Below are 12667 nucleotides of genomic sequence, written 5' to 3'. Positions count from 1 at the left end.
TAGGAGGAAAATTTCCATAAAGACAGCTGCTACTGAGGTCGAGCCCTGTCACATGACCTGTCTCCTCCTCGCACTCAACACCATCCCACATACAACAATCCCTTGTTAGCTCACCTGACCATGATTTCACCTTTGGATATGCAGATGCAGATGCAGAATCAGAAACAGCACAGTTTATCAGGAAACTCTGCCTGAACTGCTGTAATGCCAATCTTTCATGATCAGCACATGATGGCCGCGAAGGGGACACAGAATTGTTTAGTTTAATGGCATGAGAACATACTGGAACTAAGAAAAGAATGTAAATGCATGACAAATAGCACATGAACATAGTGTTATTATGATGCAACTTTTACTTTTAGGGTCTGGTTTTTTTAAGGGAAAAAAAAAAAGAAAAAGGGTTTGTTATATAGCAGGGGAATGCATGGTTTTCTTTGCTATTCGAAGAAATTATTGAATTTTTGGTATCTGCTTTGAAGATTGTGGGTACAAAAATTTTCTGACTAAATGTGAATGTTCTAGGAAATTTGAAGGTATAACCTAAGATTTTTCGCACTTGCCTAATTTCTAAGGGGGGACATATTGAAGTCAGCATTTTTAACAGATTGCTGAAGAATTTGTGCAAAGCACTAGTGAACCGCGAACTTCTGGGAATATGAAAACAAGAAAAACATACTTAAGAGAATAAAAAGTTACAGATTACGGACGAAGAAAGAAAAATGATTGATGAGATGGTGAGAGAAAAGCATAAAAAGTCTTGATTGTAAAGACCTGGAAATGGTGGATATAGTACCTGACCTACCTGTTGTATTTATCAATTTGAATTTGAGTTTGAATTTTCTTTTTATTTGACTATTATCTTTGGTGAAGCATGTATGGAGTAGTGTAATTGTAATTGGCTGTTTGATTTTTCTTGGTTATTGATTACAAAAATTGTTGATAAAATTAGATTTGTTATGAAGTATTATTTTAGTATTACAATAAAATTTAATTCATTAGTTTGTAGTGATGAACTTCTCTGGGCAGTGAAAACTAATAAGTAACAACCAGACATGGTAATATTCCCTTTATTCTATGTTATTTTATGAGTATACAGAATATTTTAAGAGGTGCTACTGTGTTAGTGATTAAATTGGTATCTGAATTAATTATTTATAACATATTGATTATTTTATCGAACAACTTATGATGCACTGATACTTGAACTGACAACTATATGGAAATTAAGTGTGTCGTAAAATAATATGAAATGGAGGGAGTAACTTGTGAAGTTGGTATAGGAGCTAGAGGGCCAACAATAGATAATTCTTAGTTTTCTGAATAAAAGGGTTAGACCGTTTGTTTTTAGCTAGGCTAGTCAGAGAAGTCCTCGAGAAAAGTGATAGAGACGGGAGTTATTGATCATGTACTAAAAGTAAAAGGCACCAAAGAAAAAAGAATATGCAAATTACTCTGCATTAGGATCAATAGTACTGACTTATAAATTTTTCAATGATAGCAATGATATATTGTGCAACTTATTTTATGCTGCTACGACGTACAATCTACCAATGCAGGCTAGAATGATGCAGATGTCTATGTAATAAATCTATTTGGTTTGCTTCAGGAATGATGGTAGCAGTAATGTTGTTTGACATGGGAAGTTGTTGCAGTTAGAGGATCAAACTTGAACATCTAATACAGAGGTAAGAAGTTTTTATCCTTAATTCTTATGTTTCATGGAGATATGAAGATAAATTTGACAGCAGCAGGGCTGCATTTCTAAGATGTTTGAAGGGACACTTGCATTTTAACATTTAGCTAATTAATTTTCAGTAGAAATATAGATTTAAGTAATATTTCTGTCAAAAATCTTGGTTATTGCAAAAATCACAAGTACGTCTTTCTGTAAAGTATTCTCCGAGTTGATTTATATTATTGATTTTTTTTATTCATAAGGCTAAATGGCTACTCATGAGCTGTAAATATATTTCCTTGAAGTAAATTAAGTTTGGAATTTATGAGAAAATTATGAACTTGTTTGGTGTTACTAAAATTGTTGTGTTTCCAATGTAAAACAATTAACTTCTTGTTCATAGACTGTAGGGCTACATGTACAATAATTCTGAACTTTGTAACTATGACCCGGTTTGCATTAGCCAAAACTTCAAATTCTCAAGATACTCAAGATTGTATAGAAGTAAATGGCGAGCAATTCAGTGAAAAAATTGAGGTTAGTTAGATGATGTAGAGATCAGAGCACATTGGCGGTGGAGTTTAGTACACTCTTCTTCCATGGCTCAAGATCTCTTATGAAAATCGGGACCCTTTGTCCATTAACTCAAAATACAGGAAGGCACATGAGGCCGCGAAATACCTTGAGTGAGGGCATTATTTCTTTTAAAGGGATGTTGGAGAATTCTTAGCAAGGTCATGTGGAGGCATGACAGGAGTAAGCTGCTAGCATTATCTTAGCATGCTTTTTACTCCACAATATTCTGAATTTTCTGATTTATTGTGGTGATAAATTGCTCTCAGATATTGATATTCCTGGTCACCATAACTTGGGTTATGAAGAGCAATCTTGAGCCCCTTCGAAGGGGTATTCGTATATTTGGTAATAGAGAAGAATGTAACTTGACTATCTGCGACTGCAGCATCTGATATGTTTTAAGCTGTTGAATTATGCATGTTGGTTTGATTTCTTGCTCAGTTGCTTATTGTTGAGTATTGCTTAGTTGCTTATTAGGACTTTGGAGTGATGACTTTTACTTTTACATCCTGAAAGAGACTGCCAACACCATATTTCTTTGAGTTGATCGTTCGTTTTTAGAGCTTGCTAACATCATACAAGTACATTTGGTCATTCTCTTTTGATCCCGTACGTTTTTCTTTTTTTTCCTGTGCATGACTAATAATTTGATTTTTTTTTTTTCAACATGTTTTTATTCTTTTTATTTTTTTGCTAGCTTTTTTTTAGTATTGATGTTAGTTGCCTTGTATGCTCATTTTTTCAAATTTTGACTTTTCAAAATTATTTTGGGATATATTATTGACCACCCTTCTAATAATAATGACTAGGTTTTGTTTGGTTGATATAAGAACTTATTTTTCATAGGCAATTGTATTTCATTAGAATTAAATTCCCACATGCAATTTCCTAGGAATTGCAAAAAAAATTTTGGTTATAAAGGAAATTGCAATTCATGGGAATTTTGAGTTATCGAGGGGCCTTGATAACTTAATTCCCACATTTTGTAGGAACTGGAAATTCTCATGAATTTGCAATTCCCATTTTTTTTTTTTCAACCAAACAAGGCCTTTGTGTCCATAAAATGATTAAAAACGCTGTTGTCAAAAAAAAAATGATTAAAAACCTTGTCATATGATTTTTTTTTTATTTTTTATTTTCTTTTTAGTATTTTACTACCCTAACCCTTTAGCCTTTAAGCTATCCGTGAAACCTGTCCACTACAAAGGTCAATGGTGTAATTTTGTAATACTACTATTAAAAAATAAAAAAAAGGATATAATTTGTACAATATATATTTTGTATCCTTATCGTATTAGGTTTCCAAATGAGGATATAATCAGATTAGAGTGTGTAACAAAAAATACATATATAGTTCCAATTAGAGTTTAAAAACATAATACAAGAAAAAGTATCATTTACCAAAAAAAAAAAAAAAAAAAAAAGAGAGTATCAAAATAAATTCATTAGGGTTTTCCCAAATTTTACACACATCATGATGAAGAATTTGACTGCAAACCATAACTCCGACTCCGAAGACATGGAGGATTTCAATTATGAGGATTTGACATATGTAGTGGAAAAAAAACAGTGCACCACGCACCGTTGGTACTGCCGGATCTCCCACGACATCCGCCTCGCAATGAAATTCAGCTTAAAAGTGGCCAACCACATCTTGCAAGAAAATCTTACCATTGATAATCCTAAGAATGTTGTTTGTTCCCCGCTTTCGATGGACGTCGTGCTTAACATGATTGCCCTTGGTGCAAAGGGGTCGACGCTAGATCAGTTAATGAAGCTTCTCGGGTGTGATGCCGTGGATGACTTTAATGAGGGGGCGTCTGTGTTAGCCAATATCCTCAAAGAAGCAAAGGATGGTGATGAATTAGGATTATCTTCCGTCAATAGTTTGTGGGTTCATCAAATCTACACCCTAAACGCGTCGTTCCAAAAGGTTTTGAGGGATTTGTACAAAGCTGAGTCTAAGGCTGTTGATTTTGTGAACCAGGTAAAATACTCATCTTATAACCTTCGTGCAATTGTTTTAATATTATTTGTGCATGATTTATAGTGATATAGTTTTATTTGTTCGCCTGACTTACTTTCACACTCTTCACATAATCTTCTTTGATGACCATCTTCTGTGATTTATTCGTTAAGAAATTTATGTTCATATGGAATCTGGTTAGGTTTATCTTAAATCTATTTTTTATAATTTTTACAAAAGTGATAAGGAGTAGTAGTTTGATAGTTGGCTGTTTGTTTTCCTTTTCTTTGTTTTTCCGTCTTTGCTTTATTTTGCTTACTAGTTCTAGCTTTGTACTTCTTTTTGGGGCTTCCCCTCGGCTTCACCAAAAAACTAAAGTATAATTAAAGATTTTTATAGCTAAAGTAATGCATTAACAAATATAAAATCACTCATAGTTGAATTAAAAAAAAAAAAAAACAGAGAAAGTATATGTACTTACGGACTCTCTTTATGTGTTTTCAATTTGAAGGTTGATGAAGTGGTAAAAGAAATAAACTTGTGGGCTGAAAAAGAATCAAAAGGTTTGATAAAAGAACTCATCACAAACAAGTCTCTTTCTAGTAGCACAGTTATGCTATTGGTCAATGCTTTGTACTTCAAAGGAACTTGGGTTGAGAAATTCAAGCCAAAATACACAAAAGATCAAGACTTTTACTTGCTCAATGGAGAAAAAATTCAAGTACCCTTCATGAACCAAACTGATACGCACTACGACTACGGAACCTTTGAGGGATGTCAAGTTCTAAGGATGTTATATGAAGAAGAGGAGGAAGTCTCGAAGGGCGAAACTAAAAGGAGCTTTTCTATGTACATCTTCCTGCCGGACACCAAAGACGGGTTGTCGAATTTGTTGAACACGATACAAATGAATTCAAGTATGTTCAAGGACAAGATGAAGCTTGAGTATGAATTAATTGACAACCTTTCAATTCCAAAATTTGATTTTGAATGCGAGCATTCACTTCGCGATGTTATGATAAAGTTGGGATTGACCCTGCCATTTGATGAGGATTGTAAGGATCTTAGTAAAATGATAGAGTCGTCTAATTCTAGTGAAGTGCCTCTTTTTATAGCGGACGTCAAACAGAAGTGTCGGGTCGAAACCGACGAAATAGGAACAAAAGCCGTGGCTTTCACTAGGGTTCAACTTGAAGATGGAATGAGTTTGGATGATCATCCTATTAACTTTGTTGCTGATCATCCATTTCTGTTCATGATTAGGGATGATAATTCGGGTGCGATACTTTTCGTTGGCACAGTGCTTAATCCTTTACAAGGTTAGGCCTAACATAGCAAATTCATCACTTATGGATGCAATAATGCTGCTTAGTACTTACTGGCTTGCTGCCATGGAAGAGATTAAGTCTTGTTTAGAATTTTACTAGCTATATTCAATTTTTTTATAAAAAAAAAAAAATAAAAAAAAAAAAAAATGTATTTTCACTATTTTGATGCTTTGTGGTAATCGTAAATTTAATGCTTTGAACTTTGGAGAATTTAATTTTTGATTTGAATTTCTGATTAAATTTAATGTTTCTATATTGCATTATTGCCTATTGAACCAAACTAATTGATATGTATTGAACTATTGACACGATCTTTGTACGAGTTATAGTGTTTGTGATTGGTGAATGATTGGGTTGCGATGTGCTTGGCATTGATGCAAACCACTCTAGAATTCATTAATAGCTACATCTAGCCGAAGGTATTTCAAATTCAAAATACAATAATCAAAGCTTTTATCTCAAAAAAGGCAAAAATTAAAATTGAATACCAAAACTACTTAACTTGTTTATAACCATCATGAAACCAACAAATGAGATACATATTTCTTTCCTTTGACAAAAATGAAAGGAAGTGAACAATGAACCTTGCTTCTTAATAAAAATAAAATAAAACAAGCTATTCTTTAACTTCAAATCAATCCATTTTCTTTGTTAAAATGAAGAACAGCAAATTTAAGTCTCTAATTTGTACCATTATCATCTTTTCGAAGCTGAATAGGAGGGTTATGACGGTCACATGGGAGCTTAATATTACCCATAGACCCTGCTGGTACAAGCTTTAGATTCTCACAATTACACATCTCTATCATGAATCCGTCTGGATCATTGAAGAATAGCTGATCGATCGATGTCTTGTTCTCTTCGTCATCCACCGTTCTCTTCATGTACTTTACATTGTATTCCTTCAGTCTTTGCTCTATTGCCTCCATATCCTCACACTACATACTCCACATTACAAAATTAAATGACTCAATAGATAATTTAAAAAACCGACATAAAATTGAATCGAATAACTCATTACTCAAAATAATAAGTGGCGGATCTTGGACCAAAAAGTACAGATATCGTGAACTTTATATTCATAACTAATTTAAGACAATATATTACTCTATATGTCCCTGCATGCATAAAAATTTGATATTAATAATATATTCAATGAGACGAATCCAACAATACCCCACTTATTGACTATATTATATTTTATAAATTAATGAGAATTTACAATCAAAGATTCTAAAATTTTGACTCAATTTTCTTAGAATGGGGCAAAAAAATTAGGAACAAAGGGGTATGTATGATTTATGTTTAATAGCGTTAAGCGATTATGGCGCTATGAGTCTCAATAAAGATCCTTCCCCGACTCGAATAAAAAAAGATGTCAAAAGATAACGTACGATACCTGAAAGGATATGTGGTTGTCCATGGGATCTAAGGCCGTCTTATCCGAAGGCAAACGATCTTCATCCTTAGACTGAACCAAATGAATACCAACACCGTAATTGAAAAGCCAAGCCCCGTCGAAATTAAAAGCTTGAGGCCTCTCAATTTTTACAAACCCCAAAACTTTGGTGTAAAACTCTAATGATTCTTCCACTGATCTACATAGTCTTGACACATGGTTTAGTGCCATCGATGGAAGATCATGGTCGTGGTCGTGGTCATGTTCGTGGTCGTGCTTCTTCTCATCTTCTTCTTGCTTCCTAACACTTTCATTATCTTGCTCTCTTCTTTGTTGATTGCTTCCCATGCTTTTCTTAGCTTTCAATTAAGTTTCTCAAAGTTTATTTTAAGTAAGGTATTAAAAGTGGTTTAGTTACTAGTATAGTACTCCGTAGTATATAGGGTATTAAAGGATGAATGAGTTATTTATTCCTTTTGATATGAAGAAGGTGAGAAGTGACACGTGGAGGTTGGAAATGCATTAAGGATGATGAGGTGGTGGACTTTCAGGAGGACAGTTATAAGTTTGGCATGATGTGTCTTTAATGGCGGTGCATTTGCAATCGTGCAAAGGGCAGATTACTTCATGGTGAAGTAGAGCCCTACTCTTGTAATTTTGTAATTGTTGGACATGTATTTTTTCCTCGAGTGAGATTTTTTTTTTTTTTTTTTTAATTGTGATTTATTTATTATTTTTTTTTTCGTTTTAATTGATAAGGGGGTGATCAGTCGAGCCCCTTTATATGCAAGTTTGGCCCTAATTGCGGTTTCAAATTGACTCATATAAATGTAGTTTTGTGGAATTTTGTTAGATTCATCTTGGTTTATACTTTATTAATATCAATTTTCACAACTTTTACATATTGGTAATAAAAACCAATTAAATGTTGGTACATGTAATGGTGATTGGAGCTGCACTTAATAGGGAGAATTGCATATTAAATCCTTCGCAAGGCCGCAATAATAATTGAGAGATGACTGAGAACCTACACATCTCAAATTGAGCCTCAAATCTAAATTAGTCTAAGGGTTAATTAGGTGGAACACCAAAAACATATTGGTAATAAAAGATTTCAGTAACTAAACCACAATTGTTATAAAGTGATGCATATCTTAGTCTCATATTTAATTTGCCATTAGTCTCATAAGTAAGGGCATTGGTATCCTCAAATGGTAGTTCTTTGTCATTGTTTGAAAACGTTCCCTCCATTGTTACACATTTCTCAAACTCCCTTGCTTATAAGGAGCTGAGAAAGCTAAGAACAATAAGTATGTTTGACCAAAAACACGTAATACCCCTTTGAGAACTATTGTATTTTCTCACAACATAATTACAAGCATAAATAAAAAGTGTTACAATTATATACAAAAGATGACGTATTTACTTTAGTGTAATCGATCTTATATCTTTTCTACTTTAAAATAGTAATAATGAAGACAAAAAATTAAGGTCCCACCCCCACTCATCTCCTCTTGAAATTTATGGTTGAAACCATGACTTTTCATTGACTTGATGCATTAGGTAGACTTTTTTTTTTTTTTTTTTCCCCTTGACAATTCAGGATAATTAGGGGGTTAGACACTTAGACTTAGTCGTATATGAATAATAACAGCATGCGAAATAAACATAAGAATAATAGCGTACACATTTGGTCATTTTCTTACATGTAATATCTAATAAGACTGAAAGTCTATGTTTTGTGCTCAATTTTTTACATACTTTTCAACTACAAACGTATGTTAGTGATTTACTTTAATTCTAACTTTCTATAAAAGTCTCATTCCCAAATCAATTGTTGCTCACTCAAAAATTCACACTATACCAACCTCCATCAAAATAAGCTACATCACAATTCATGGCTACTTTAATGTCTACAATATGCTTCTTAATAACAATATGCTTATTTTCATTATTATTTTCTCTTGCTTCTAATAATTTTGTACTTGCTTATAGTAACTCTTTCCATGCTACCTTACAGCAGCAACCAAAAATTTTATGTCATGACCATGAAAAGTTGGCGTTGCTTCAGTTCAAGCAAAGCCTTCTCATCAATTGTACGGCTTTTGCGCGTCCAAAGATGAAGTCATGGCTACCCTTCTCCTCGGATCATCATCATCATCATCATCTAGGTAATGATACTAATCTTATCGTCGAGGATTGTTGTAAGTGGGATGGTGTCAAGTGCAATGAGGAGACGGGTCATGTGATTGGCCTGGACCTTAGTAACAGTTGCCTTTACGGCACCTTCCCTTTGAACAACAGTCTCTATCACCTTAACCATCTTTTAGAACTTAATCTTGCTAATAATAACTTCGACAAGTCTCAAATCCCCTCAACCATTGGCCGTTTTTCTAAATTAAGAAAGCTTAACCTCTCTCACTCGGCTTTCATAGGCCAAATTCCATTCGAAATGTCAAATTTGTCCACCCTCTCAATTCTTGATCTTTCATCTAACGATGGTTTAGAATTTGGTCATGATTTGAGTTTTAAAAAGTTGGTTAAAAATTTGACCAATCTAACTCAACTTCTTCTTGATTATGTTGATATATCTTCTGTTGTTCCTGTTATCTTAGGCAACTTCACTTCACTTAAAGTTCTCTCACTCAATTTTTGCAACTTATATGGTATGTTTCCAACAAAAATCTTGCAACTGCCGAATCTTGAAAACATCTCTTTGTTTCACAACAATAATCTAAGAGGAATTTTTCCAGAGTTTCCACATAATAGTCCTCTTAGAATATTAGAGCTTGGGTCAACATCTTTTTCCGGTGAATTACCTCCTTCAATTGGAAGACTTGGCCATTTGACTAGTCTAAACCTTTGGAGGGCTAGTTTCGCCGGTCCAATCCCATCTTCTATAGGTAACTTGACAAAGCTCACTCATCTAAACCTTGGTGGGTTCGGAAATAATTTCAAAGGTGACTTACCATGTTCTGTTACAAATCTAACACATCTCACATCTTTGCATCTATCTAATCTTTGTGTTAGTCCTCGAGTATTAAATTCATGGTTGCTTAAGCCAGGGGCGGATCTATGTAGGTGCATGGTGAGTCACGTGACTCACCAGCAAAAAAAAAAAAAAAAAAAAAATTGATTTTTTTTTATAAAAAAATATCAAAGAGACCGCCTATTATAGATAGGAGGTCTCTTTGCTGCTATTGCTCCCTAGCACTTTGTCAGAATGCCAGATACTCGTATTTTTTTTAAATTACAAAGAGATCGGTTATTTAGATAACTGGTCTCTTTTCTGCTGACATTGAATTTGTTTGTTGCGCTGCTTTCATTTTTCATCAAAGAGACCTGTTATGTTTAATAACAGGTCTCTTAAGTTATCTCATTTTTTTGTATTCCGTAAAATTTTTTAATAATTCTTGTTTCTATTTATACTTTATTTGTGCAACCAATTTTAATATTTTCCCACAAAGCTTATCAATTAAGTAAAAAGTTATAAAGGCAATTTAATGTAATAATTTTATAGTACTATATGTTTGTAACATGTTATTTATTTGGAGTACATACTTTCGACTTGTAAGATTAAATTTTTAAGTACTATTGTAGTATGGATTTTTATGTCTTATTTTTGGAATAAGGACAAGTGATCAATTATTGATGGTGACTCACCAGTTCGAAAATCCTGGATCCGCCACTGGCTTAAGCTAAACAAACTAGAGGAGCTAGAACTTTCTCGCAATGTTTTATGTGGTGGAATGCCTCCTTCTCTTGCAAACCTTACTCGACTCAATTGGTTAGACCTTCGCTATAACCAACTGACTAGTCCATTACCACCTTCTCTTGCAAATTTGACGAAACTAACTGACTTATATTTGTATGATAATCAGTTTCAAGGTCCGGTAATACCCTCGTGGTTTTCCCATCTTACTAGTCTTGAAACACTCTCTTTATCATCAAATGGTTCAGTTGGCATGTTTGATCCGTTATTGAAACTCCCATATCTCCAAACACTAAACTTTTACGGTATCAACCTCAAATTTCCTACTACTAATGCAAGCACCAATTCTTCTCTTTCAAAGTTTGGTAACTTGCAGCTTGTAGCATGTAACTTAACAGAATTCCCAATGTTCTTACGTTATCAAGATGGGTTGTTTTACCTAGATCTTTCGGGAAACAACATCACTGGCAACATACCACAATGGTTTGTAAACACGACTGCAAATAGTCTCTTGGTAATCATCCTTGATATCAACTCTATTTCCGGCTTTGAGCATCCTCAAGTTTTCCTTCCGTGGAATAACTTGGAAGTCTTTTATATGAACTTCAACATGTTCCAAGGAATACTACCAATTCCACCCAAGTCCTTGAAAATTTATGGAGTGTATCAAAATAAGTTATCTGGGGCTATTCCTGAAGAAATCTGTAGCGCGACTTCTCTAGCCTATCTTGATTTATCAGGCAATAACCTTAACGGCCACATCCCAAGTTGTATAGGTCCTCTTCTCGCTACATCTATGCAAGTCTTAAATTTACTTGGAAATAATTTACATGGTGTCATATCTCATATTTCATTCACAAGAGCATGCAAATTGAAGATGATTAATCTAAGCAAAAATCAATTGGTTGGCCAATTACCAAAGTCATTAGCCAATTGTACAATGCTTGAGGTACTTGATATTGGGGAAAATCGTGTTAATGACACATTTCCGTCATGGCTAGGAAATCTTCCCAATTTACAAGCTCTTATCTTGAGGCATAATAGATTTTCCGGTACAATAGGCCCTTCAAATAACCGGCCTAATGATCATTTTCATAGCTTACGAGTAATTGACTTGTCTTACAATTTCTTTTGTGGTGACTTACCATACTCGTATCTTGAAAATTGGCCAGCAATGAGAGTGACAATTGAAGATCAGCCGAATGCATCTAATACAGATATTGAGATAGATTATTCAGCAATGGGTACCATTTATACTATAAATGAGCAATATCCCTATGAAATCACCATTACAAATAAAGGTAGAGATACATTATACACAAAGGTTTTGACCATTTTTCGAGTGATTGATTTCTCAAGCAATAACTTTACGAGTGAGATCCCGGACATCCTTGGAAAACTAAGGGGGCTTCAGGCACTTAACCTATCGAACAACAACCTTGTTGGTGGTATCCCCTCGTCGTTAGGAAATATTACAGATCTCGAGTCATTAGACCTTTCTCAAAACATGCTATCAGGAGAGATCCCACAGCAGTTAGCCGAGCTAACATCTCTTGAGGTCTTTAATGTCTCTCACAATCGTCTTGTGGGACGGATACCTCAAGGGAAGCAGTTTAATACTTTCGACGATAGCTCTTTTGATGGCAACTTAGCACTTTGTGGAGCTTTATTGTTTAAGAAGTGCGAGTATGCAGACACCCCACATCCACCACCACCATCGATGACTAATGATGAGACAGAAGAAGACTCCAAGTTGATTGATTGGATGGTTAGATCATTGGGTTGTGCAAGTGGGCTCGTCGTAGGTTTTATCATTGGAAAACTCTACATAACTGATCGGTATCATGATTGGTTTATAGAGACTTTCGGAATGAGGAGGAGGCCAAAGCCACGAGCAAGGAGATCAGCACTCAATCGACGAAGAAATTGATGAGTTTGAAGAGGTCTATCTAGTCTTCTATGTCTGCATTTTCATTCACAGCTTTTGTATTATGGTGTATGTTTATTTATT

The 12667-nt window shown here is 34.3% G+C and overlaps 2 protein-coding genes and 1 pseudogene across 2 annotated transcripts; 2 read left to right on the top strand and 1 right to left on the bottom strand.

Annotated features, from left to right (window-relative positions):
- The first annotated feature begins 3770 nt into the window (after positions 1-3770).
- LOC145597220 (serpin-ZX pseudogene) lies at positions 3771-5541 on the top strand (annotated as a pseudogene).
- A 484-nt stretch (positions 5542-6025) lies between these two features.
- LOC145598914 (glyoxylase I 4-like) lies at positions 6026-7380 on the bottom strand. The gene is made up of 2 exons (XM_081655316.1): positions 6945-7380; positions 6026-6483 (listed from the first exon to the last, which is right to left on the bottom strand). The coding sequence occupies exons 1-2, from the start codon at positions 7290-7292 to the stop codon at positions 6226-6228; spliced, it is 606 nt and encodes a 201-aa protein (XP_081511442.1). The 5' UTR covers positions 7293-7380; the 3' UTR covers positions 6026-6225.
- A 1683-nt stretch (positions 7381-9063) lies between these two features.
- On the top strand, positions 9064-12586 carry LOC145597219 (receptor-like protein 7). Its single transcript, XM_081653370.1, has 2 exons — positions 9064-10032; positions 10643-12586. The coding sequence occupies exons 1-2, from the start codon at positions 9064-9066 to the stop codon at positions 12584-12586; spliced, it is 2913 nt and encodes a 970-aa protein (XP_081509496.1).
- The last annotated feature ends 81 nt before the right edge of the window (positions 12587-12667 follow it).

The sequence above is a fragment of the Chenopodium album genome, chromosome 20 (genome assembly GCF_948465745.1).
Source record: "Chenopodium album chromosome 20, dcCheAlbu1.1, whole genome shotgun sequence".
Classification (NCBI taxonomy): domain Eukaryota; kingdom Viridiplantae; phylum Streptophyta; class Magnoliopsida; order Caryophyllales; family Amaranthaceae; genus Chenopodium; species Chenopodium album.
The sequence above is the reverse complement of the archived record's forward strand: the minus strand, read 5'-3'. Positions and strand labels throughout refer to the sequence as shown.

Bases quoted from the DNA above. Each gene is read 5' to 3' on its own strand.
- LOC145598914 (XM_081655316.1), bottom strand. From the start codon at position 7,292: ATGGGAAGCAATCAACAAAGAAGAGAGCAAGATAATGAAAGTGTTAGG. The intron at 6,484-6,944 runs GTATCGTACGTT...TGGAGTATGTAG, and splicing joins ACAACCACATATCCTTTCAG to TGTGAGGATATGGAGGCAAT.
- LOC145597219 (XM_081653370.1), top strand. From the start codon at position 9,064: ATGAAGTCATGGCTACCCTTCTCCTCGGATCATCATCATCATCATCAT. The intron at 10,033-10,642 runs GTGAGTCACGTG...CACTGGCTTAAG, and splicing joins CGGATCTATGTAGGTGCATG to CTAAACAAACTAGAGGAGCT.